This window comes from Gadus chalcogrammus, chromosome 10 (genome assembly GCF_026213295.1).
Source record: "Gadus chalcogrammus isolate NIFS_2021 chromosome 10, NIFS_Gcha_1.0, whole genome shotgun sequence".
NCBI lineage: Eukaryota > Metazoa > Chordata > Actinopteri > Gadiformes > Gadidae > Gadus > Gadus chalcogrammus.
This window is the reverse complement of record NC_079421.1, coordinates 16,820,755-16,843,671: the sequence shown is the minus strand read 5'-3', so window position 1 is coordinate 16,843,671 and position 22,917 is coordinate 16,820,755. Positions and strand designations below refer to the sequence as shown.

The 22,917-nt window shown below is 44.6% G+C and overlaps 1 protein-coding gene across 7 annotated transcripts; it reads left to right on the top strand.

The window, feature by feature from the left end:
• Positions 1 to 6: 6 nt before the first annotated feature.
• arhgef6 (Rac/Cdc42 guanine nucleotide exchange factor (GEF) 6) lies at positions 7 to 22,896 on the top strand. Of its 7 annotated transcripts, none has more exons than XM_056599843.1 (23): positions 7 to 117; positions 525 to 1,489; positions 2,240 to 2,323; positions 4,808 to 4,892; positions 5,841 to 5,953; positions 6,824 to 7,028; positions 7,737 to 7,789; positions 8,413 to 8,507; positions 9,075 to 9,170; positions 10,139 to 10,261; positions 11,639 to 11,777; positions 12,037 to 12,096; positions 14,042 to 14,188; positions 15,304 to 15,390; positions 15,658 to 15,739; positions 17,375 to 17,490; positions 18,303 to 18,482; positions 20,104 to 20,124; positions 21,078 to 21,174; positions 21,813 to 21,899; positions 22,056 to 22,154; positions 22,285 to 22,346; positions 22,523 to 22,896. In XM_056599843.1, exons 2-23 carry the CDS (start codon positions 1,325 to 1,327, stop codon positions 22,643 to 22,645), a joined length of 2,319 nt encoding a protein of 772 aa, XP_056455818.1. In that variant the 5' UTR covers positions 7 to 117; positions 525 to 1,324; the 3' UTR covers positions 22,646 to 22,896. The 7 variants fall into 7 exon arrangements, with proteins under 7 accessions (XP_056455818.1, XP_056455816.1, XP_056455815.1 ...); XM_056599841.1 differs by having other exon boundaries at positions 18,303 to 18,500; XM_056599840.1 differs by having other exon boundaries at positions 18,303 to 18,506.
• The last annotated feature ends 21 nt before the right edge of the window (positions 22,897 to 22,917 follow it).

The following is a 22,917-nucleotide window of genomic DNA, read 5'->3' as shown; positions in this document are numbered from 1 at the left end:
TTGCAGGATGAGCTGTATGCTGAGATGAACTTGGTTTTTGCACCATATCGGCGTCCTCTTTGAGTCCAGTACTTGAGTCCTGGACCAGTAGAGTCCCCCCTAAACTCATGCAAACAGGTATGTCTCCTAATCGACAAACTATTTTTTAAACGGCACACTTTAATGTGATAAGACGAGTTATGTGTAGCATGATCTACTTGGTAGGTAAAAAATCGTATGGAGCAGCATGTGACTACGGTTCACAAGTTTAGGTATACCCAGGGTGGAGTTATTACGTAACTTTAATGCATATGAAGTACATTTAGTTGGAGGTTGTGTCATTGCTTAAAACGCGTAATAACACTCGCAAACAAAATGTAAACTTGAACTAAATTCAGTTTTCTGTACCCAAGTGTTTCAATTTATGTTCCTTATTTATGAAAATATTGAGGATACAGTAAATGTGATTGAGTATATGTTATCCTATATAGCCTTTTTGAGATTGAAATGCTCTTAACTGTTAACTGTCCTGTGCCATGCTGCAGGTCACTGTTCCAGTGGTGAACTGTATGTCCTCAGCGTTTGGCATCAACAGTACGGGGACAAGGAATGGCAGACTTTCAAATGAAGGATTACTCGTTACAAAAACATATATATTTACTTTATTTTTAATAAAAAATTAAATGTGTATTTTGTCTCATTTGTTGACGTCAAACACCTCTGGGCATTTGGCCATATTCTATATGTAGGCTATAAAAATATGGATAATAAGTTCTGTTCTAGTGTGCAAAGCTCAAGCCTTGACTTGACTGCATGTGGCCGTAAATGTAATGGATTGGTTTACTAAATTTTTTTAAACATACACGAAACAGTTAGCTTATTTCTTTGCATTTAAAGACTAGTTTGAAATATGATAACGTTTCCATTGGTTATATAGCGGGTTATTTGTAGATATTTTACTGAATAAACAGTTGCATGCAGTTTGCGTTTTATTTTCAGTTATGGGTTGTTAAATCGCTGGAAACAAACGAGTTGACCATCTCCCATTCATAATAACAATGTCGTTTGACTGCATCAGGATTTAATATAATTACAAGATGACCAATGTTTATGACTGCAGTTGATGCACAGCATGGTTTTCAACAACGGTACACCGGTCCCAAACCGGTTTCAGATAAGCAGCCGATGTAAGTTCCCGGTTTGCCGATAGGGGTGATCATCAGTCTGTTGTCCGGTAGCACGTTTTTTCTTGCAGAATTGCGGATGTGAGTTGCATACATTGATGCGGAAAAAGAGACGTCCGATTTTGAAATGCATGTTTAGATAATGTTCAACACTCGGCGCTATGAATCCCGAAGAGCAAACGGTGACTTGGCTGATATCGCTGGGAGTACTCAGTTCTCCTAAAAAGAACATAGGTGACCCAGAGGACTTTCTTAAAACATCGCTTAAGGATGGAGTCGTTGTGTGCAAACTTATCGAGCGAGTTGTACCTGGCTTCACTGCCAAGGTGAGTCCAACTAGGCCCTCGTTTTCTTGAAGTTTGTTGACATGTGAATGTAAACGTCCCTTCTAAAAGTCCCCGAAATAGAAGGGAGTGGTTTAATCGATTATACACGAACAAGAAACACTAACTACGTGGTTATTTCTCTAATCATTTTAGTTTCGTCAACATTAAGTGGAAAGGTGACACAGAAATTGCTGTTAAGATTACTTTATTTATTTTTCTTCGACGGGAAGACGTTCCGCATTCTTCGCCACCCTCAAAATATTTTGTGAAAAAAAAAAAGGTGATCGTAACTGTTCAACTTCCTATACAGCTTGCCTGTAGATACAGGCGGCTGATCAAAACAATTATGCTTATCTGATCCGGGCTACTTTCAACAACGTCGACGTTTTATTCGGCCCTGCGTTGTTGCAATACTTAAGAAGTTGAGGAAGGTAAAGAATGATAAATAACAGTTGCAGGGGTGATGAATCGTCACTTCCGCCTAGAATGCTGTTACTCCAGTGCGCGCGCCCCCTGAGCAAGCGGTAGCGGCTTCATGGTTGAGTTGAGCCTCCTGCATGGAGGAGACGAAGCCCTATAGACTAGTTGGAATTACTGCAGCCGTCCTCCCCCCTTGTGTACACTGTGCTTACAAAATTACAGTCAGCTCATCAGGTCTCTTTTGAAATATTGTTGGCCTCAGACAATCTTACGGCGTATTAAGCCAAGGTAGGTTATGTGTTTATATATTTATTTCACGTCTCTATCCAGTACTGTCAAGATCCGAGGACCGAAGCAGACTGCATATCCAATATTCGGGAGTTTCTAAGAGGATGTACGTCATTGAAAGTTGAGGTAAGTTACAGTTTCAGGAATTATTTTACCCTATCGTAATCTTTCGGCGTTCAATTACCACAGTGGTTATCTTCAAACCCTACTTTTGGCCCACTATGACTCCGGTCTCCAATCATGCATTGTGATCTGCTGTTCACTGCTTTGGATAGCCTATGTTGTCATCACACCTCCATGTGTTGTCAACCAGGCCTGGTAAACACACATGCTGTCAGTCAGGGAACTTTCTTGTGGTTTTGGTTGTGTTATTCTGTACTTATGTTATAGACTACAGTCACCACTCGTGGACCAACTTCACAGCCTATACACATTGAATGTATTTAGTAACTTTGTTGCAGGCTCCATTATGGGAAGTGTGTTCTGGAGCTGCAGTCTGCAGATGATTAGTGCTTGGAGAGAGAATATATATATTTCTCTTTCATGTACCCATCTCTATTTTCCAGACTGGACAGTTGATTCTCCACCCATTTTATAAATAGTACCTTTTGGTCTTTTAAACAAGCAATTGACTCGGCAAGATGTGCTCACTGCAAGTCAAGTGGGTTCACTTGTTCAGCCTAGTTGGTTTGTTATGTTTGGGAGGTCCCGTATGCCTTCGCCCACCATCCTACAACCACTCCATAATTATATATATTTGTTGTGGCTGCAGGATTGCCCACGGGCAGCAAGGCTCTGGATCGCCACTGTCAAATATAGCCTCCATCGTCCCACCGCTTTCTTCTGTGGTGCCCTGCCCAGTACTTTGGCCAGTGATGTGATGCTGGCTAGCGTCTGTTTTTCCTTTTTTTTTTCCCCAACTCGTCCTCGTAGCCATAGCCCCACTTGTCATGTGACTGCACAAAGAGAGCAGTCATCCTACTTTCACTTCTGCTGTGGGTATATAGAAGAGGGGAAGCAGTGGCAGCTGTCGAGGGCCCAAGCTCCTTGGCAAACCTTCCTAGATGACGTGTGGCTCTCACTCACCACCCTCAAGTCAGTGAGGCGCGACTTCTTTCATTGAAACTATAATTAAAACGTGGCCAATGGGGATCATGCACATCTGCATTGGGATCTTTATACGGTCCAGTTTTAGGATGTTATGTTGAGGAAGAGGCTCAGCAACTTGCAGTTGTTCTTTTGGATTTTTCTTTCGTGGCTTGTTTGCTAACGTATCATTTAAATGATGTGTTCTGTTGTACTTGCATGTTCTTGATCATTTTATGATGATCATTTTAAATACTTTCAAAGGGTACAACCTTTTGTACATAATTTATATTGGCCTAGATTATGAGAAAGATTGCTAAACTGGATGAGTATTGTTTAGTAACGCCAGTTGTTTTAGCGCTGAGTGAGAACTTGACACACATGACAGAAGCCTTTCCACTCTAAGACAATAATTAGGATCTTTTTATAAAAATAAAGAAATGTGTCGCAGAGTGCATGTGCAGAATACACAGAAGAGAACACATCAAAGCACGAATGAGTAGCTGAACCGTTGCAGCCCAAATCTGTAGATCACAAAATATGGGTCACATCGCATGCCACTCTCTGCCTGTTGCAGTCTAGTAGTCCCACTATGTCTTCCTCTGTGTGCATCGTCGGTTGCTGCAGCAGCCAGGATTCACCTACTTGTACTTACATTTACATTTAGGGCCTTTAGCAGACACTTTTATCCAAAGTGACTTACAATAAGTACATTTGTCATAAGAAGTGCAACAATATATCGCTGTCGGTACAGTAAGGATGTTCATAGAACCAAGTGCAAGTACAACAATCGCTAGGCTAACCAATTCCCCGTGTTACAGCAATGATAGCAGCTACTGCAGTTTCTACACAGTTAAGTACTATAATACAATACAACACAATACAATACAATGTGGCCACACATATAGTACTAAAAATACAATACAACACAATACAATACAATGTTGCTACACAGTTAAGTACCAATACAATACAACACAATACAATACAATGTACAATGGTGGCCAGAAGGGGGGAGGGTGGCTATGCATGCAGAGTCGAGGTGGACTCTGAACAGGTGAGTCTTGAGCCTTTTTCGGAAGATAGTGAGCGACTCTGCGGTCCTGAGAACGGCAGGGAGCTCGTTCCACAACTGAGGTCCCAAAACCGAAAAAAGTTGTGACTTTGCTGATCGACCTTGCTAGCTCTTAGCGATAGCGGTACCAGACGTCCAGCTGAGCTAGTTGAGCGGAGGGATCGAGCTGGGGTGTGTGGCTTTACCAATGCTTGGAGGTAGGCAGGGGCAGTTCCATCGACTGCCTTGTATGCCAGTACCATCGTTTTAAATTTGATACTTATTTAATACTGTATTAAAGTAAACATCCCTGCAGACATCTCTGCTTTTTGAAGTAGTGATGGTGAGTAAGGGGGATGTGTCTTTGACCTACTTTTTCCCCTCCATCATTCCCGTGTGCTAGGTTGTACTGCATATACTGTGTTGAGTTCCATTTACAAAGGCATCTTCTGACTCTGGTGTCTTTGCAGGGCTTTGAGGCCGAGTGCTTGTACACAGGGGAGCAATTTGGCAAGGTTCTGACCACCCTGCTGGCGGTCAACTTTGCCACACAAGGTAAGGGATGAGCAGCACTCTTCCAGCTTGTTTACCAAACATTTTGGGAGGGTGAAAACTGATCTAGAATTTGAGCTTTTGTACGCTGCCGGCCGCTTTCTCTTTTAGGCATGCATCATAGCGGCTGCACTTAGTAGAAAGATAGCAAAGATAGCTTTTTGAGTAACTTAGGATTTTTCAAAATCATCAAATGGGTACAGAAATTTGTCTGAAGTTGGGACAGAATTCACAAGTGTTCTATAGCAATCCATTTGGAAAACCCTCTATGGTCTCTTGAAGATGTTTTGTCATGAGATATGAAAGATAATTGGATGCCAAAGTGACCTTGCTTAAATGTTTTTAAGGTCTTTTAACAGAGCCTGTCAAACCATTTTAACAATGTCAAATACAATTTGACTCAAAGTCCGACTCTTCGCTTTATTTAAATTTAGTTTGGTCAAATCTGTTTATGCTCACTGCTGTGAATGCATATGCTGTGGTCTAAGAAACCCACCCTATCCATGACTTAATTTAATTATTCTGCCTTTGCTGCCAAGCACATTTTAATGAATTGTAAATGTATGACATTAAGTTTACAACTGTAATTCAACTAGGATATGTACCAAGTGATCCTTGTTTCCAGGTCTAAGTTAGTAATGCTGGTCTCCATCATAACTCTATAATAACAATACAAAAATAATTAATGATAAAACCTGCTATCGACAGGATATAAGCCCAATTCTATGTGTTATGGTTGGTTTTCATTTAAATAATACGTTTATAGGTCAAGTGTGATCTATAATGTGCACAGTCTAGCCGCTGCTAGCTGAATTGAATGTGAGTTGAGTTACCTAGAGGTTGTTCAGCCAAAGGCTGCAATGTTTGTGACTGTGGTATCATGGCCAAGGTGATGTTTAGAGCAACAGAGAATGCACCAAAATAACGGAAGACTGCACTTTTCCCCCACAGACTGTGCCACGGAGAGATCATGTCCACCGCAGGGCTCCATTGCTTCTAGTCCCTCACATAACCTCTCCTCTGTCAAGTCCAAAGGATCGCTACGCAGACAATCCAAAACAGCGGTATAGCCTCTGACACAGACACGCTCACACACGTGCATGCACATTGTTCATTTCTATGTTGTACGCAATGTATTTGAATGCCATTTCCTTCGACTATTTCCTCTTTTTTTGCTGACAGGCAATTGTACAAAACACCATTTTATTTATTACACACACATTGACTTCCTGAAACGTTAAGTATCTGATAAAAAGATTATTTGATCATTATTGGAATTAATTGGAGGGGTGGTGTTTGCGGATTCCAAAACGAAATCAAGCGTTTTGAAATGAGATCTGTCCATGATTTGTGGTGGCTCATCAGAGGGATACCGTGTGGGTATGCTCTCTTGCTAAAGAAAACCTGTGCAGCCACTGGAATCCATTCACTGGTTGATGGAATTTAATTATTGGAGAATACTCATTGTTTTCATTGATTTGATTGACGGGGCCTTCGTGTTTCTTGGTCACAGTCGTGGCAGCGGTGTTTAACAGGGGTTTTATCATCCAGGAATGCCGAAAATTTGTATTGACCCACTTAGCCTAATTTGATCCACAACACAAAATAGGGGATTGTATACGCATCAGTAAGACTTTGGGCAACAGTGATATAAAGGATTTGCCTATCGGACAATAAGACATGGTAACGATCGCTTGATGCTCAGCAAATTCCATGATCTGCCAATTATTCAATTATCGTTATTTATTTATTTATTTTACAAACTGCACACACACAAAGCAAATGCACCATTGTGGATTCATATACGCCATCTATTTGATTTTGCATGCGCACTTACATTTTTTAGCTGTAGCTACCCTCAGCTGCTCTCCAGGGGCCCCCCCCATACCAATGCTATACCCTGACCCGAACACCACCGACACCTCTCTGAACAGGAGATGGGGGAGAACGGCGGGGGCGGCCAGGCCATGGTGAAGGCCCGCTTCAACTTCAAGCAGAACAACGAGGACGAGCTCTCCTTCAACAAGGGCGACCTCATCCACGTGTCGCGGCAGGAGGACGGCGGCTGGTGGGAGGGCTCGCTGAGTGGCCGGACGGGCTGGTTCCCTAGCAACTACGTCCGCGAGGTCAAACCCTGCGGTCAGTTACGGCGCTGTAGGCCCTTGAGTCGATTGACTCAACGGCGTCTTTAGTATATCGGGGCTGGCGTGAGTTTTGCTGCTTGCTTCCGCTAAGATCCTCTGCTAATGTTGGAGCGTTGTTCAACCCTCAACCCCCGCTCCCTGAAGATTGTGTCTGATGTTGCTGAGAGGTTGTCTCTGCACGCAGTGTCTTGTGTTAGCGAGTTGGGACATCGCTTGCAGGTGTGACACCATCGGACCACGGCCGTCCACAGCATTTCTCCCTCTAATTTAGAAAATGCATCAGTCACTAAGGAAGTCACACACTGTGTTGTTCCACCAAACAGCCAGGAGTCAAAGGCAACGCTGTTATTCACGCTACCTTTAGGGCCCTTCTCTCCTGGAAACCCCACGGACGTGAATTCAAACCCTTTGCTGCTTTCTTCCTTTTTTTTCCTTCGGCTCCTTCAAGCACAACGTTTCCTGTAGGAACATGTTCTTGGGACTGAATGGATCTTGGGGAATGATTAAGGCAGCATTTTTATCATAATAATATACAAACATTCAATGATTTAAATTACACTTTGTTTATATAATGACTCGTCTACTTATTTAAGAAATGTTCACGCCATTTCTCACGCCGGGTTCTTCATGATGTGTTATTCGTGATGTTTTCATGATGTTTCGCGGCGACACTAATAAGTGTTGTGTGATATTTCCATTACAGAGAAGCCGGGGTCTCCTAAAGGAACTCCGCTTACCAAAAACTACTACAGTGTGGTGAGTAAGGAACGCTTTTACTGACTCTGACACACAGACTGCATACTTTACCCTCTGTACTGCAGTTCCTCTTTGGTTTTGGCTGCTTTTTATGGCCATTTTCTCTTTCAGTTTTTGCATAGGCTTTTCCTGTTCTGTCCAAAATGGGCAACATTTCATGTTCAGTAGAAATACCCTTTGACTTAGAAAATAGCAATGCATTACATATGATAAACTTGATACGATTAACCATATGTAACCTTTCCTTCACTATGCAACTTTTGTTCAAAGTTAAGATCTTTCTCGCCTTTTTCCTCCGTATACCAAATTGATTTAGAAAGAAGGGAGCACATGGTTGTCTGAGCCATGGGTTGGTGGCTTTTATAATTAAGACCAGATAGTAGTGTGTTCCTTCCCAGTACCCTCTAACGTTTCTAGGCTCGATCCCCATGTCCAACCCTCCTCAAAATGCGTCCCTTTCCTGAATTCAAACGGTGATGGTAGACACCTCATAGTTTCCTCACCTTGAACAGAAGGGATAGCTGCAGTGTTCTAAACTTTCATTTTCATCAAGTCCACTGAGTAATAAGGATGCTGGCCAGATTTCGAATGTGTGAATACTAGTGTTCCCTTGACTTTCCCAGGTGGTCCAGGACATCTTGGAGCATGAGCGGGAGTTTGTGAAGGAACTGCAGACCGTGCTGGGCTGCTATCTGCGGCCGCTGCAAGCCAGTGACAAGTATGACATAAAGAGGGGCTAGGCGGGACTTTCTCAGCCATGTGGAACAATCGCACACTGTCTTACACAGCTAATTAGAATGCATGCATGCCTCCCGCCGTACGGGAATATCTTTTTTGTATTTTGGTATCCACGGGTTGAAACGGGTTCATGCATATCACGACGGTTGGATATCTCATTGTTTTGCAGATTATTTAACGCTGTAAATCAAAGAAAATCAAGTCAAATCGAAGGAGTTTGTATAAGTCTTATACAGTCCTGCAATGTGTATGTATTAATCTAGGGTGAAGAATTCCGTACGCTCAATACAACGGTACAGTCAAACATTTATACAAAGGAATCTAAAGAAGCATGCACACATGCACTGCTCACCTCCTCCTGTTTATACACTTTGTTTATTCATGTTGGCAATGAATGGGCCATCTCTTACTCCAAACCAACGTGCATGCTTGAGTCATACAAGGTACACCAGTGGACTACTTAGCTCTCTGGCCTGCTACTGCCAGTCCATCCAGACGGCTGACAGAGTGCAGCGTTACGCTAACGGATAATGTGGGTTCTGTCTAGGCTGAGCAGCGCAGACAGTGCCAGTCTGTGTGGGAACCTGGAGGAGATCCTGACTTTCCAGCAGGGCCTGTGTGTGGCCCTCGAGGAATGCACCAAGTAAGTCACGTGACCCCCTTTCAGCCACATAGTGGTATTTCCCTCTTTACCCTACAACCGTACATCTGTCCAACGTCAGGTCTCTCTTGGCGTTTACCAATTAGCCCTTTTGGACGTACCGTTCTGCTCTGATTTGGGTTTTCACTACTAATTTAAATGCACCGAACTGTGCTGAGCCACGCCCGAAATGGACCATATCAGAGGTCGGGCCAAATTGAGCCCGATCGGCCTCCAAGTGTTCTGAGGTGACCTCATCCCTGATTGCTGTTTGGAGGCAGAAGTTGTTTCTCAAATTGTAGGATTATAGACAAAAAATACAATCAACTGTGTTGTGTATGAGACACATCACCATGCATGAAGAGTATGGCTAGAGATCCCAACAGCTTATTTCTTTCTTATTCATTCGTTCCTGTAAATGGTTAATGTGTGTTGATGTGTCCCTGAGCAAGACACTTAACCCTAACTGCTCTTGACGAGCTGGCTGTCGCCTTGTATGGTTGACTCTGCCGTCGGTGTGTCAATGTGTGTATTAACCGATGTAAGTCGCTTTGGATAAAAGCGTCTTCTTAATGCCCTAATTGTAATTGTAATTGATAATGAAGGTTTGATAGAAGCGCACAGCGGTGATGTTACTTCTCTATGATGTGTCCGTGATCTTTCGGTGCGCCACCTTGTGGTCGTTAAATATAGAGGAGGAGATTTCATTCAATTATTTGTGTTGTGTGTAGCACTTTGATCCGTCTTTATGTTGTTACTGATCCTCTTCTGTGTTGTGCTGTCTTTCTCTGTGCCCCTCCCTTTGGACCGGCCTTTTCAAAAACCTGCATAGATTCTCTAGCCTTCCGTTCCTCAGTTCAGTTAAATTCAAAAGAGCATTATTGTTACGGAAATTACACATATGCATTGGCAACGCGGATGAATACAAACTTTGATAATTCTCTCTCTGTCTCCTTCTCTCTCTGCCGCAGAGTCCAAGAGAGTCAGCAGCGCGTGGCCGGCTGCTATCTCAACCTGCTGCCTCAGATCAGACACCTGTACCTGGCCTACTGCTCCAGCCACCCCTCGGCGGTGTGCGTCCTCACCGACCACAGGTCAGCCCCCCCCCCCGCGCCGCACCGGGGAACACAGCTCCTTGAGGCTGAGGGGAGTAGGCCCCAATGCATTGTGGGGAGCAGTGGCTCAGGAGATGGAGGGGGACGGGATGCTGGTTCAATCTCCAGCTCTTACAGGTGTCGAGGTGTCCCTGAGCAAGACACCTTATCGTCAAAGGTTTCAGACAACCCATAAGGCTGGCACTATGCTGTTTCTGTGTGAATGTTTGCATGAATGGGTGAAAAAGACAAACAATTTATAATCGTGTGTGTGTGTGTATATATATATATATATATATATATGTGTGTATTGCTACTAATGTCCGATACCATTATCTTTATCAGTTTATGCAACAGTTTATTCTACAAGTGATGCATAGAATCTCTAATTTTAGTCTTTCCTATAAATTGTTGAAGAACACCAATTGCTTAATTAAATCGAGCAACAATTTACCAAATTTCCTTTTATAAATGGCTGTATTTCAAACGGTATATTGACTTTATTTATATAGTGCTTTTCACACCATATGGCCACTAGAAAGGTTTAACAATTCTGCCACAACACACACACTTTCACTCACACACACACAGATGTTGGTGCCAGCCATGCAAGGCTACAGCCAGGTATGTAGCCATCTGGAGCCGATGGGGATAAGAATCTTGCTCAGGGACACCTCGACACTTAGCTAAGATCAGCCCTGGATTTAACCAGCACCCTTCCTGTTGCCAGACAACCCACTGCCTCCGGAGTAACTGCCGCCCGCAATGTCTTTTGGCCACAAGGGGTCAGGCTTGCTCTCTCTAAAGACTAGTAAAGGAACTGTGTCGACTGTCGAGTGAATTATGTTCTGCTTGTGGGAATTTCAACAATGTCTTGTTTATCTTACCTATCTGGTTCTTTCAACTATTTTCTATGTGATTGGTAACAAAGGACTTCATAATTTACAGCCCATTATTAAGTCAACTGGCAGGAGCTCACTCATCTCTGGCACACATCAAAAGCATTTAACCACCGCGTGTCACTAAATAGCTAGAGCACTAGTATTCAAACAATGTGATTTGATAACATCATTTAAATTTGCATTGAGCTTGACATTGACGTGGATTATTACTGTGTAGCAGGAAATAGGATGCACACTGTTGTTGTATGTAGTGCGTGTGACAAGCATTCAAAACCTGCTCACATTAAACACATTTTCATACAAGATACATTTGGTATCTTAATGATGGCCAAATGTTTCATGTTTATTTTGGAAACAGCAGTGGTTTGTATTAAGGTCCACATTACTATTATAACCAGGCTCATGGTGTGTTTTGTATGTATGTGTGTGTGTGTGTGTGTGTGTGTGTGTGTGTGTGTGTGTCCGTCCTCCCCAGTGAAGAGCTGGATAAGTTCATGGAGAGCCAGGGGGCCAGTGGACCAGGCATCCTGACCCTCACCACCAGCCTTAGTCGGCCCTTCATGAGGCTGGACAAGTACCCCACGCTGCTGCAGGAGCTGGAGAGACACGTGGAGGTAAAGCCCCAGGGATCGCCCTCCCTTTGAGGGCCGGCACGCTGCCGCGTCATGTTGCAATGAGCGCCGTGCCTCTGGAAGCATGGGAGCTTTGAAATGTTGTAGTATTGACCGCTAATATACCATAATATTTTTTTTGTGTATACAGTTCTTTCTTTCTTACGCATTTAGTTTCGTTTCAAATGTATCTGTACCTTGAAATAAGTTGTGTGTACGTATAATAAGCATTGGGGTGTGACTTTATTAATGCGTTTCACAGGACGCCCACCCAGACTATGGCGACATTGTGAAGGCGATGGCAGCTTTTAAAAACCTAGTGGTAAGTCTGCTACAGAATTCTCTACTTGACCATGCACGGAATCCAATGAAAAGAAACGGCGTTTCTTGGCGGATATCATATTTGCTGTATTGAGTCGAAGGTCGCTAAGCAACAGGCTTTGTTTCGCCAGTCACATGTGGATCTCTCTTTAGTTCGGAACCAATGAATAATTAACACTTAGATTTGCCCATTCCAAAGAAAGGAGTGAAAATAACCACTCGTAGAAGTGTTTCAGAGCATGATCGCAATTTAAAGTTCTAAAATGCACTCATTTGAGATGCCCCCTACAGATGCCCCTTCTCAGTCGCATTCAACGATTTGATTGGTATGTTTTGCTTTTTTGTTCACCAAGTATTCCCATTTGTCTTTAAATAACGGAGCCAAACTAAAAAACGATTCAACAGCTAATCAAAATATCTGTCAGCCTTTTTGGCTGACGGATATCAAGAGTCTCGCGTGCAAACGCACAAAGATTATACAAGTCTTTCCTGCTACCTACAATAGTTTCCTCAGTTCTAGAACCATAACCCGTGTGTGTGAGTGTACTCCCACATCCACCAGTGAACCGGTGCCGGGTGACTAGTGCAACTGCATCTGCATTTTGGGGGGGGAATTAGAAATGATGAATTAGAAATACAGTACCATGATGGTACTGTAGTTTGTATAAGTTCATGAATGGCTTAAGGAAGCAGAAGGAGGAAAAGTAAAACAACAATCAACTAAATAGAAAGAACCCAACATATTTGGTTGTGTAGCACAGATCCGACCGTATTATGAAATCCAGATGATGGGATGGCTACAAATCGCAGACTGAAAACTGTATCTTCACTAAAATGAATGCCAAAAAAAAGTGTCTCGCAGACATAGTAAGCTCTCATGCTATTTCTTGTAATATGATACTGTTTTACCATTGTACGTGACCATTAAGGTGCTTGCACACCGCCGCGCGGCAACCGCCCTTATAACCGCCTCGCTTGCGGAGGGTTCTGCGCGACGTTGTGAAGGGCCAGGCGAAAGCTGAGCGTTGGGGCCAAATCGGTGCACGATCACGTGGGCGGCAACCGCTTCCTGGTTTATAGCCGCTATTGTAACGGCCTCCCCTCTGCCGCCTTTCCCTCATTGAAAGGAATGGAGGCGGCGAGTTGCCGCGCGGCGGTGTGAAAGCAGCTTTACTGTTGGAATGCACCGGTACCCGTCTAGTATCGGTGATCGCACTAAAACCTTCTGTGTCCTGAGCGCATGGCCCAGTTCTCACCCTCCTCCTCACCATGAACTCATATCAGCACCGTGCACCAGGGCACGGTGCACCTCAAACACCTCCGAACTCCTCCGGTAAAAGGAATCATAGGGGAAACGCTGACGTGTTTGGGGGGAAGATTTAACCACAAGGTTGACTTTTTCTTTACTATAGTGCTCCAACCGGATCCAAAGACATAAGTGAACTCGTAATGACACCAAAATTATGCAAGCTGTTGCTTTGTCATGTTTTCCTGAGTGAAGAGGGAGAGCCCCTGACAGCGGTCCTCTGAACCTTGCATCTGTACAGCCGGGCTGTCTTCTGGAACGCTCTGCCAGAACGTTGTTGGAACGTTGTTGGAGCCCTGTGTGTGGAGTTTATGCCAAAATGAAGCTACCCACACCAGGAGACAAACATGACCTTATCTGCAGACCTGTAACCTGACCGCAACTTACCTCGAGCGCAAGTCTTATCAAGATAAGGCAAGCCATTGACTAAACAGAGCCCTGTTACCATTGGCGACAAGCGCAAAAGCAATTGGACAAAAAACAAGTCAAATCTAACTTTTTAATAGTAAATAATAAATATAATAAAGCTTGCAGAATGGTGTTTTTTTTGTTTAACTGTTTCAATATTTAAATTAAATTGTAATACTCATATCGCATTCAATCCTATAATGTACCAACATTGTTTTGCGGTGGTCCTCAGACGCAGTGCCAGGACCTGAGGAAGCGTAAGAACCTGGAGCTCCAGATCCTGTCGGAGCCGGTGAGAGGCTGGGAGGGAGACAGCATGAAGAGCCTGGGCAGCGTGGCCTACATGTCCACCGTCCACACGCAGAGTGGCACCAGCGAGGTGAGGCACTGAGCGCTGGTTGGATGCGACGGCCTCTGGAATAATACAGTTTGTAGGAAGTAGGCGGGTGCAAAGGGAACAATAGGGAAATCGGTGTATTGACACTGGGGAAGGTCAAAGGTTGGAGGTTAAAAGGTATGACGTCTGGGGCACCCTTTTGCCAGGGCAAAAGTCAGTTGAAGGAACGAGTTAAATCGGAAGGATCAGTTAAACAATTCTTGTGTAACTGATCTTGTTTTTCTCGTGAGCTTTTAACCAAGATTAGAAAATATACCACTTCTGAATTGTTTTTAATGTACTTTGCTATAGCAACCTCTCTGCATAGCTTTCATGACCATATGAAGTTGTATTATATAACAATGTAAACACTGTCATGATGTTAAGATTGAGTTTTTTTTCTGCAGCAGCTATAAAAAGATTCCCAACAGACATTGTTTGAGTACATTGTTTAGTATAAACAGGGATATGAGGTTGTACGTTTAGTTTAGTGGCGTACGCTTCATATAGATCACCATGGTCATTTATGTTTCGAACCCCAGAGACGTCAGTTTCACACCCGTCATGATTTGAGGCTCCAAGATCCATCCCTATTTTGGCGTCTCTATTTTGGCGTTGTCTCTATTCTTCAAGGTTGCGCTTGTCAGCTGCAGCATATTCCCCATAGTTTAATTCAGAGCATACGTTTGAGGTTCTGCCAATCTCTGTGCATTTATCACATATATATGAAATGGTTTGATCTGATTGGAAATCTAAACAAACAGTCTCAAAATGCGTAGGCAATGGTTGAACAAGGAAATTAAACATTAAAGATTAAGAGTAAACTGGGGATGAAACTGAGCCGAAGTTCCTTCGGCTGAAAGACTTCAATACCGTTTAGCCGGTCTTCCAACCAAGGAAAGTGTGAGAGGGCTGGCCTTGATTGTGTCTGCTGATTCCCCCTTAGCAACATGGTTAATCGAAACCAATATGAAAGGAATAGAGAGTGAAACCCAGAATTGAGGTTTTCTGTTGTCAGACCTCAAATTTGTAAAACTACCAGGGCACAAACTCAAACCCGTACCAAAAAAAAAAAATTCAGTGCTGCATATTAAACTAAAAGGTTGTGTTTGTTGCAGGAGAAAGAGGAGTGCTACCTGATGCTGTTCCCTAATATGCTGGTCATGCTATCGGCTAGCCCCAGGATGAGTGGCTTCATTTACCAGGTGGGTACTGCAGGAGGGGGCTTTAGTTTGTAGTGTCATTGGTTTGCATTTCCTCATAAACGGCACGCAGTCTCAAGCGGATATCCTGTGTCAGCGCCGGTAAACATATCGTTTTTTACCTTCAGATTATAATCATATTAGACATGGTGTATATCATTTCAAAGGCTAATGCCTAGTATTAAAACGATTATCACATTGTAAAGACTAGTATGTTTTGAGGTATGTAGATATACATTAATAATACATATCTCCCCGCTCACTTTACAGAGCAGACTACCTCTGACGGGGGCTACAGTGACCAGACAGCCAGAGGACCCAGAGACCGCCCACTATGCCTTCGATATCACAGGTCAGTCGTCCTCCACAGTCAGATCCTTAACCTCTAAACCCACACTGTCACTTTTGTACGGCAGCCATTTACGTCATTCTAAAAGAGACTGACCATCCACCCGTGATTCACCATCCGGAGAATGGCTCTCTATAAGTCGTGTTATTCTGGTCTGCTTCTGCAACCGACCTGCTTTTATGCTTCTTCCTTTCCTACGATGAGTCAATGTCTGAGTTTGTGTTATACCTAATATTGGGTCGCTGTAATCTCGTTTTGATCCGTTATGTTTCCAACCTAAGGATGTTATAATTTCTGACAAACGGGGGGAACTTTAACAGAGAAATGTATAAAACAACAACCGTGGACTAGCATTGAAATGGGATGTTTTCACTTAATTGCCTGAGACATTGGGAGATAATGGTGTCTTTAAGTGATGTAGATGGTGTTGTTATTAAGGCCACTATGACCTGGTTAGGCATGTAACATGTTCTATTGATCCATACCTGTATTAAGATAAGATAAGCCTTTATTGTCATTGTACAGTCGCCTATACAACGAAATTGGGAACGCCAACTGAAGGTGCATTAGACATACAAAAAAACCAACAAGCAATTTAAGTAAGAAATGTAAAAAAACAAGACGGAAACCCCCTCGTTGAAATCCTGAATCACTTTCTGAGGGTTAGGCTATTTGGCCGCTGTGACAGAATTTAGTTTTCTCTGTGAGTTTCCTCTGCGATTAAACCTTTGCAGCGCATCCAGAATGCGGCAGCGCGCCTCGTGTTCAACCTACCGAAGTTCTCCCATGTGACCCCCCTATTCCGGGACCTCCACTGGCTCCCTGTAGTAGCTCGCATCAAATTTAAGACGATGGTACTGGCATACAAGGCAGTCGATGGAACTGCTCCTGCCTACCTCCAAGCATTGCTAAAGCCACACACCCCAGCTCGATCCCTCCGCTCAACTACCTCAGCTGGACGTCTGGAACCTCCATCGCTAAGAGCTAGCAAAAGCCGTTCAGCAAAGTCACAACTTTTCTCGGTTTTGGGACCTCAGTGGTGGAACGAGCTCCCTGCCGCTCTCGGGACCGCTGAGTCGCTCACTATCTTCCGAAAAAGACTCAAGACTCACCTGTTCAGAGTCCACCTCGACACTGCATAGCCACCCCCCCCCCCCCCTTCTGGCCACCATTGTATTGTATTGAACTGTATTGTATTAGAGCACTTAACTGTGTAGCAACTGCTGCTATCATGGCTGTAACACGGGAATTGATTAGCCTAGCGATTGTGGTACTTGCACTTGGTTCTATGAACATCCTTTCTGTACCGACAGCGATATATTGATGCACTTCTTATGACAAATGTACTTATTGTAAGTCGCTTTGGATAAAAGCGTCTGCTAAATGCCCTAAATGTAAAATGTAAATGTAAATCCCAATTTATGTATCCCAATTGTCGGTTTATATACTCAGTCATTCAGAATAACAGGTCATTATACTTTTCTCAAGTAAATGTATTTAGATTCGGAACAAATGTGACACTTCTGATTTTATAAAGTCACACCTCTGCCATAGTGGCACCAAGGTTACATTTTTAAATTAAAGTGTGTGTGTGTGTGTGTGTGTGTGTGTGCGTGCGCGTGTGCGTGTGTTTCACAGGGAGCGTGATGGAGCGTCTGACGGTGTTCTGCAGTACACTGCAGGATTACCAAGAGTGGCTGGAGCACCTGCAGCCCTACATCAAAGGAGGCAGTCCTGTGGGCACCATCCAGAAGGTACAGACCAACGAACAGGGTCATACCGCAAGGGATGGAGTGCATCTGACACCTTACAATAAGAGTACATTCATCAACCATTACCAAACACTGGTTCATCAGTAATAAGCCTACCTTTTCAAATTATAGAAATTAATACTTTAGTTAATATTAACACCATTTCCTTAGTTAAATTAACGCCTTTAGTAAACTTGGAACACAATTAGTAATTTGTTACTACATTTTGAGTTAACTGTTAATTATCTCTTGGTTAATGCTAAGTACTGTATTAGCTCATGTTGACGTCTGCATAACATCAACACAGGATGTCAGTTTATTGAGAAGTTTTACATTATAGAGGTGTGAACAGTGCCATGAAGCAACTTCTCACTTTGATGCAGGAAGTCTGTGAAGGATAAATGTGAAGTGTGAAGCAAGAGTGTAGATGATTGTTACTTTCACGTCTTGAGGAAAATCCCAGTTCAAAGTTTAGATTTCGGTGAAATGCGCTAATTTTCATTCCAAATTAGTTTTACAAGAATAAACAAACAATGTATTTAAATGAATAAGGGAAATCCTAGTTTAAACTAGGTGGCCTTAGCTGTCACTCTCTAAAGGAGAGAGATAACTAACTAACCTAACCAAACCATTTTGTTTACAGTGGTCTTCAAGTTCTCACATAATTATTAGACACAACGCTGCTTGATGAATTGCCATGAAGACTGTGTAATCCCCAACACGCCTTGTATCTCTTCTCCATGTCAGAGTCACATTCACGCTTTTCAAACATATTGATCTGAGGGTTGTGCGTGTGCGTGTTTGTGTGTGTGCAGACGGCAGAGGGTAAGCCTCTGAGCATGGTCGGCACACCCTCCCACCTGTCCCACCTGGGCAGCTTCAGCGTGGGCAGCCGAAGCCCCCTGGAGCCCCCCAAGCTGAGCAAGCCCTGGTCCCTGAGCTGCCTGCGCCCCGCGCCCCCTCTCAAACCCTCTGCCGCTCTGGGCTACAAGGAGGTAGGGAAGCCCGTCCACGTCCAGGTACACTCTGCCACACGCACCCATGGGCACCCATGGGCACGGCCCCAAGCCTGTTGTTCCATGTATTGGTTGAATGTACTAACATTCTTAACGTGATTGTCCGATGTATTATTTTACGTTGTGATTTGGGTCAATGTAATGTCTGAGCCTCAGCGTTACGTTGAGTCATTTAGATCATTTTTTTTCAATGAACTTGAGATGATGGAAACAATAAAAATTAAGACTACGAAGGGGTAACCATATATCGTAGGACATGAGATGAATATTTGAGTGAGAAAGATGTTATAATAGTTTTGTAATTGGGGAGAATTCCACATGTTTTCCCCCCTAAACCTTACTGTATCTAATGTGTCTAACCACGCATACCTCCTTGCACACACACACACACACACACCCCCACATGCAGAATTCCACTCATCAAGCATTTAACATCTGTGACCCTCTTTCCACTAAACCGCTGAACCAGTCACCAATGTAGTCTTCTGTGAACAACCCCCCCTTTCCAGGAAGTAGATAGAGCTGCAATGCCATCACTGTGATTAAAGCCACAAACCACTCGTGCTCGAGTAGATGTATGCCAACGAGAGGATCTCTGGTTTAACCCTCCGCGGCTCTCAAAAGATCCCAATCAGCCCTTGCAACGTGTCTCCCAGATGTAGTGTAACCACAACCAGTCTGCGTGGCCACTCTTCCTTTGCTCCGTGTTTTGAGCCGTCCCGGAAGGTCCGCAGCAAAGCAGGGTCAAAGGTCACGCCTGCTGGGGCGTACTCTCTGTGGGCCGTGGGGGTCACCGCTGGACAGGGAGAGAGAGAGCGTCTGAGGGGCCTTGTGTCGATTGGCGACCACGCCGACCAAAGTGTTTAGCTCGCTCGCGCCACAGACCTCCCTGCGTCCCGCGATGGAATCAAACCCAGGATGAAATCCAAACCGATGAACCAGCGTCACCAGGTTGTAGTTCGTTTTTTTTCCCCCATCGGACGTTAAATGGCGCGACGAGCCGGCACCGTGTCAAAACGGTTTGCACCGCTGATGGCGTCTTTTAGTAATCGGGTCACCGCTGCATCGCCTGCGACCTATTTCCTCATTTCAGTCTGTGGGTTGGCGCTGCTTGACCACCACGCTCATCACGGGTTTGCCGTGTGGTCTCCTAGCGATGCACCAAATGCACGTCGATTCCTGCACAGGTCCAAGCGCAGAGCAGGCAGCGAGCGAATAGCCATCTAGGTCATGATGTTTTTGGTTTTGTGAATGGTGACGTTTGCATGCGCAACCTCACAATCTTTCTTTTGAGTTGTACATTTGTCTCTCCATCACTCATCCTCTTTTTACTTCTCCATATGTTAAACACACACACACACACACACACACACACACACACACACACACACACACACACACACACACACACACACACACACACACACACACACACACACACACACACACACACACACCCCCCAAATGGTTGGGGATGGGTCTGTTTGAATTGTTAAAATATTCTATCCTATTACATCATCCTCTTGTCATATATTTTTTTCATGCACATTTCACTCCCTCTCTCTTTCTTTCTCTCTTTGTTTGCCGCCGTCTCCCATAGAGGATGTCTTATATCATGAAGGTAAGGTTAGATCTCACAATCTTCCTGCTGTGTGTGCGTGTGCGCATCCATGCATTTTGTCGTGCCACTGTTCTGCCGTGCGCCCTTACCCGGTCATCGTTTGTTTCCTGCGCCTGCTTCGCACATCTGTCCCACCGTTCTACCGATTCTGACCGCACGTCTGTCCGCCCCCTGTCTTATGCTCAGAGTCTCTCCGACAGGTGAATGCACTCTCCTCTGTAGCCATGTGGGTTGGTACTAGTAGATCCTCGTCGTTTTTGTATCATCTCCACATTGTGGATTTGCAGTTTCAAGTTGGCCATTGCTCTTTGCCACGGAGGAGGTGGTCCGCTGTTTGACTGCTTTTCATCTTTTTTTGGTCTGTTGCAAACAATGACACTTTAAACAAAGAGGAGGTAGATGATATTCATGAAGAGTTTCAGCTGTCATAACACAGCTGTTAATCACAAAACACATTAGTAATCACAACAGTTCCGTTTAGCATTTGAGCATGGCAGGAGTTGGCTTAGGCGTCGGCATAAACATACACATTATATACAGTAACAGTTCATATATAACCTGTTTGATTATCAGTGGTTCATTGTTTTTTGAATGCCAAAAGAAGTGGACGGTGTGCCAATGAATGTGTTGACCGTTCATTAGCGCACAGTGCTTTCGTTGTATAATCAGACACTGCTCATGTGGTATGCCTACAAAATGGGTTCCCCAACTGAACCGATAAATATACTTAAAGATACCTATCAGAGTTGTCCCCACTACATGCTTGATGTGCATTATGGCAAATGTTGTGGTTTATTGCTGCTGTTTGTTGTTGTCGTGGCTTGTTGGTCTGTTAACCAGACATGTGCTTCCGTGTAAGCTTGCAGCGTAGATGCGGTCCGTGCATCGGCATGTTGACATGACGGGGTCGACACAGGCTCCAAACACTCACCCCTGGGTCTTTGTCCCTGCAGGACTCCAGCAAGAGCCCGCGTCCCATAAAGAAGTTCCTGCCCGGGAACCGCAAGAAGGACAGGAAGCCCTCTGAGGATGACTCCCTCATCCGGAAAAGTATGTTTTAGTGTTTTTTATTCTCATAAGTTGCTACAAAAGGAAGAAAAGGACAAACGTGGCGAACTAACGTCCACTTCAGTCCGAAAAATGAAACATGATGTGAAAGCGAATACTCCTTTCAGTTTTTTTGGGTGATGATGGACGCTTTTTCCAGTAAGGCTTTGTAAAAGATCAGAGCGGAGATATTTACGAAATTCAAAAAATCCCCCAGCAGCTTTATGCCAGTGCTGAATACATGTAGTCGAAACATGGCCGCAGTTATCCTCGATAGCAATGGTGAGATTACAGCAGGTTAATAAATTAGCTAAACGCACAATGGCAAATCTTACACACGTGTGTGTGTGTGTGTGTGTGTGTGTGTGTGTGTGTGTGTGTGTGTGTGTGTGTGTGTGTGTGTGTGTGTGTGTGTGTGTGTGTGTGTGTGTGTGTGTGTGTGTGTGTGTGTATGGTGAGAGAGGAGGGAAAGCCACGGAGGAATACCATCTATAAACGTGGTGCTTGTACTTCCCTAGTGCATTTTGTTCTTTCTCTCTCCCCCGTGTGTCTGAGTGGGAGGCTGTGTGTGTGTGTGTGCGTGCGAGCATACCCGCTAATCAGTGTGTTGTTGTGACCTGTGGTGCCTGTGTGCTCTTCAGGCACGGCGGCGTTGGAGGAAGACGCCCAGATCCTGAAGGTGATCGAGGCGTACTGCACCGGGGCCGGCCTGCACCAGAGCGCCTCAGGTGGGGAGCCGCTGCCACGCTCGCCTGCTGGGCGCTCTGCCTCGGATCTCAACACGTCACATGCTATTGGTAGGATTTGAAATGTGCCTGATGTCTAATTGTGTGTGTGTGTGTGTGTGTGGTTGTGTGTGGTTGTGTGTGTGTGGCATGTGCCAGTGAGGAAAGAGTGTGGGCCTCAGGTTCTGCTGCCAGAGGAGGAAAAGATCATTGTGGAGGAAATGAAGAGCAACGGCCAGACCGTCATCGAGGAAAAGTAAGACCTTGTCACTCAAGGTGGCCGGACTTCACCCTCGCCCCTCATAACACCTCAGCAATTCATTTTAACAGCCAATCTACCATCAACAATCTTGCGCAATTGAATAAACTTGTTCTTCATTTTTTGGGTTTTTCAGAAGCCTGGTTGATGCCGTGTATGCATTAAAGGACGAGGTTCATGAATTGAAAAAGGTAATTTTTCCTCAGGTGTAGGGAACAAGATACCCTGACACTGAGACTCAGATACTGATACATATGTTGGGTGTATGCATGTCTGTACTTCTTTATTACAATGGGATGGTCATTACTTATATCACTTAGAAAAATTGTGTGTGTGTGTGTGTGTGTGTGTGTGCGCGCGTACACAGGAGCACAACCGGATGAGGCAGTTCCTGGAGGACGAGCAGAAGTCCCGTAAGGACCTGGAGCGAGTGGTGCGCAAGCTGTCCAAGCAGAAGAACGACATGGCGTGGGACGACGCCAACCACTGAGCACAGTCTGCTCCCTCCCCCCCCCCCCCCGCCTCACCTCCTCATGCTGGTTGGGGGTAGGGGTCGGGCGGGGGGGGTCCAGCGTCCAATCGATGGTACATATATACGTAAGCATGCTTTAAACGGGGCGGGCACGTCTGTCTGGCTCTGTCCGGCCGTCCGTTTTTCCTTAGTTACTCCTCGCACCGTTATTTTCCGCATTTTGAAAGTGGAGACCCCCCCCCCCCCCCCCCCTCCCCGTGGACACGGCCGGGACCACTGCCCGCTTCAGA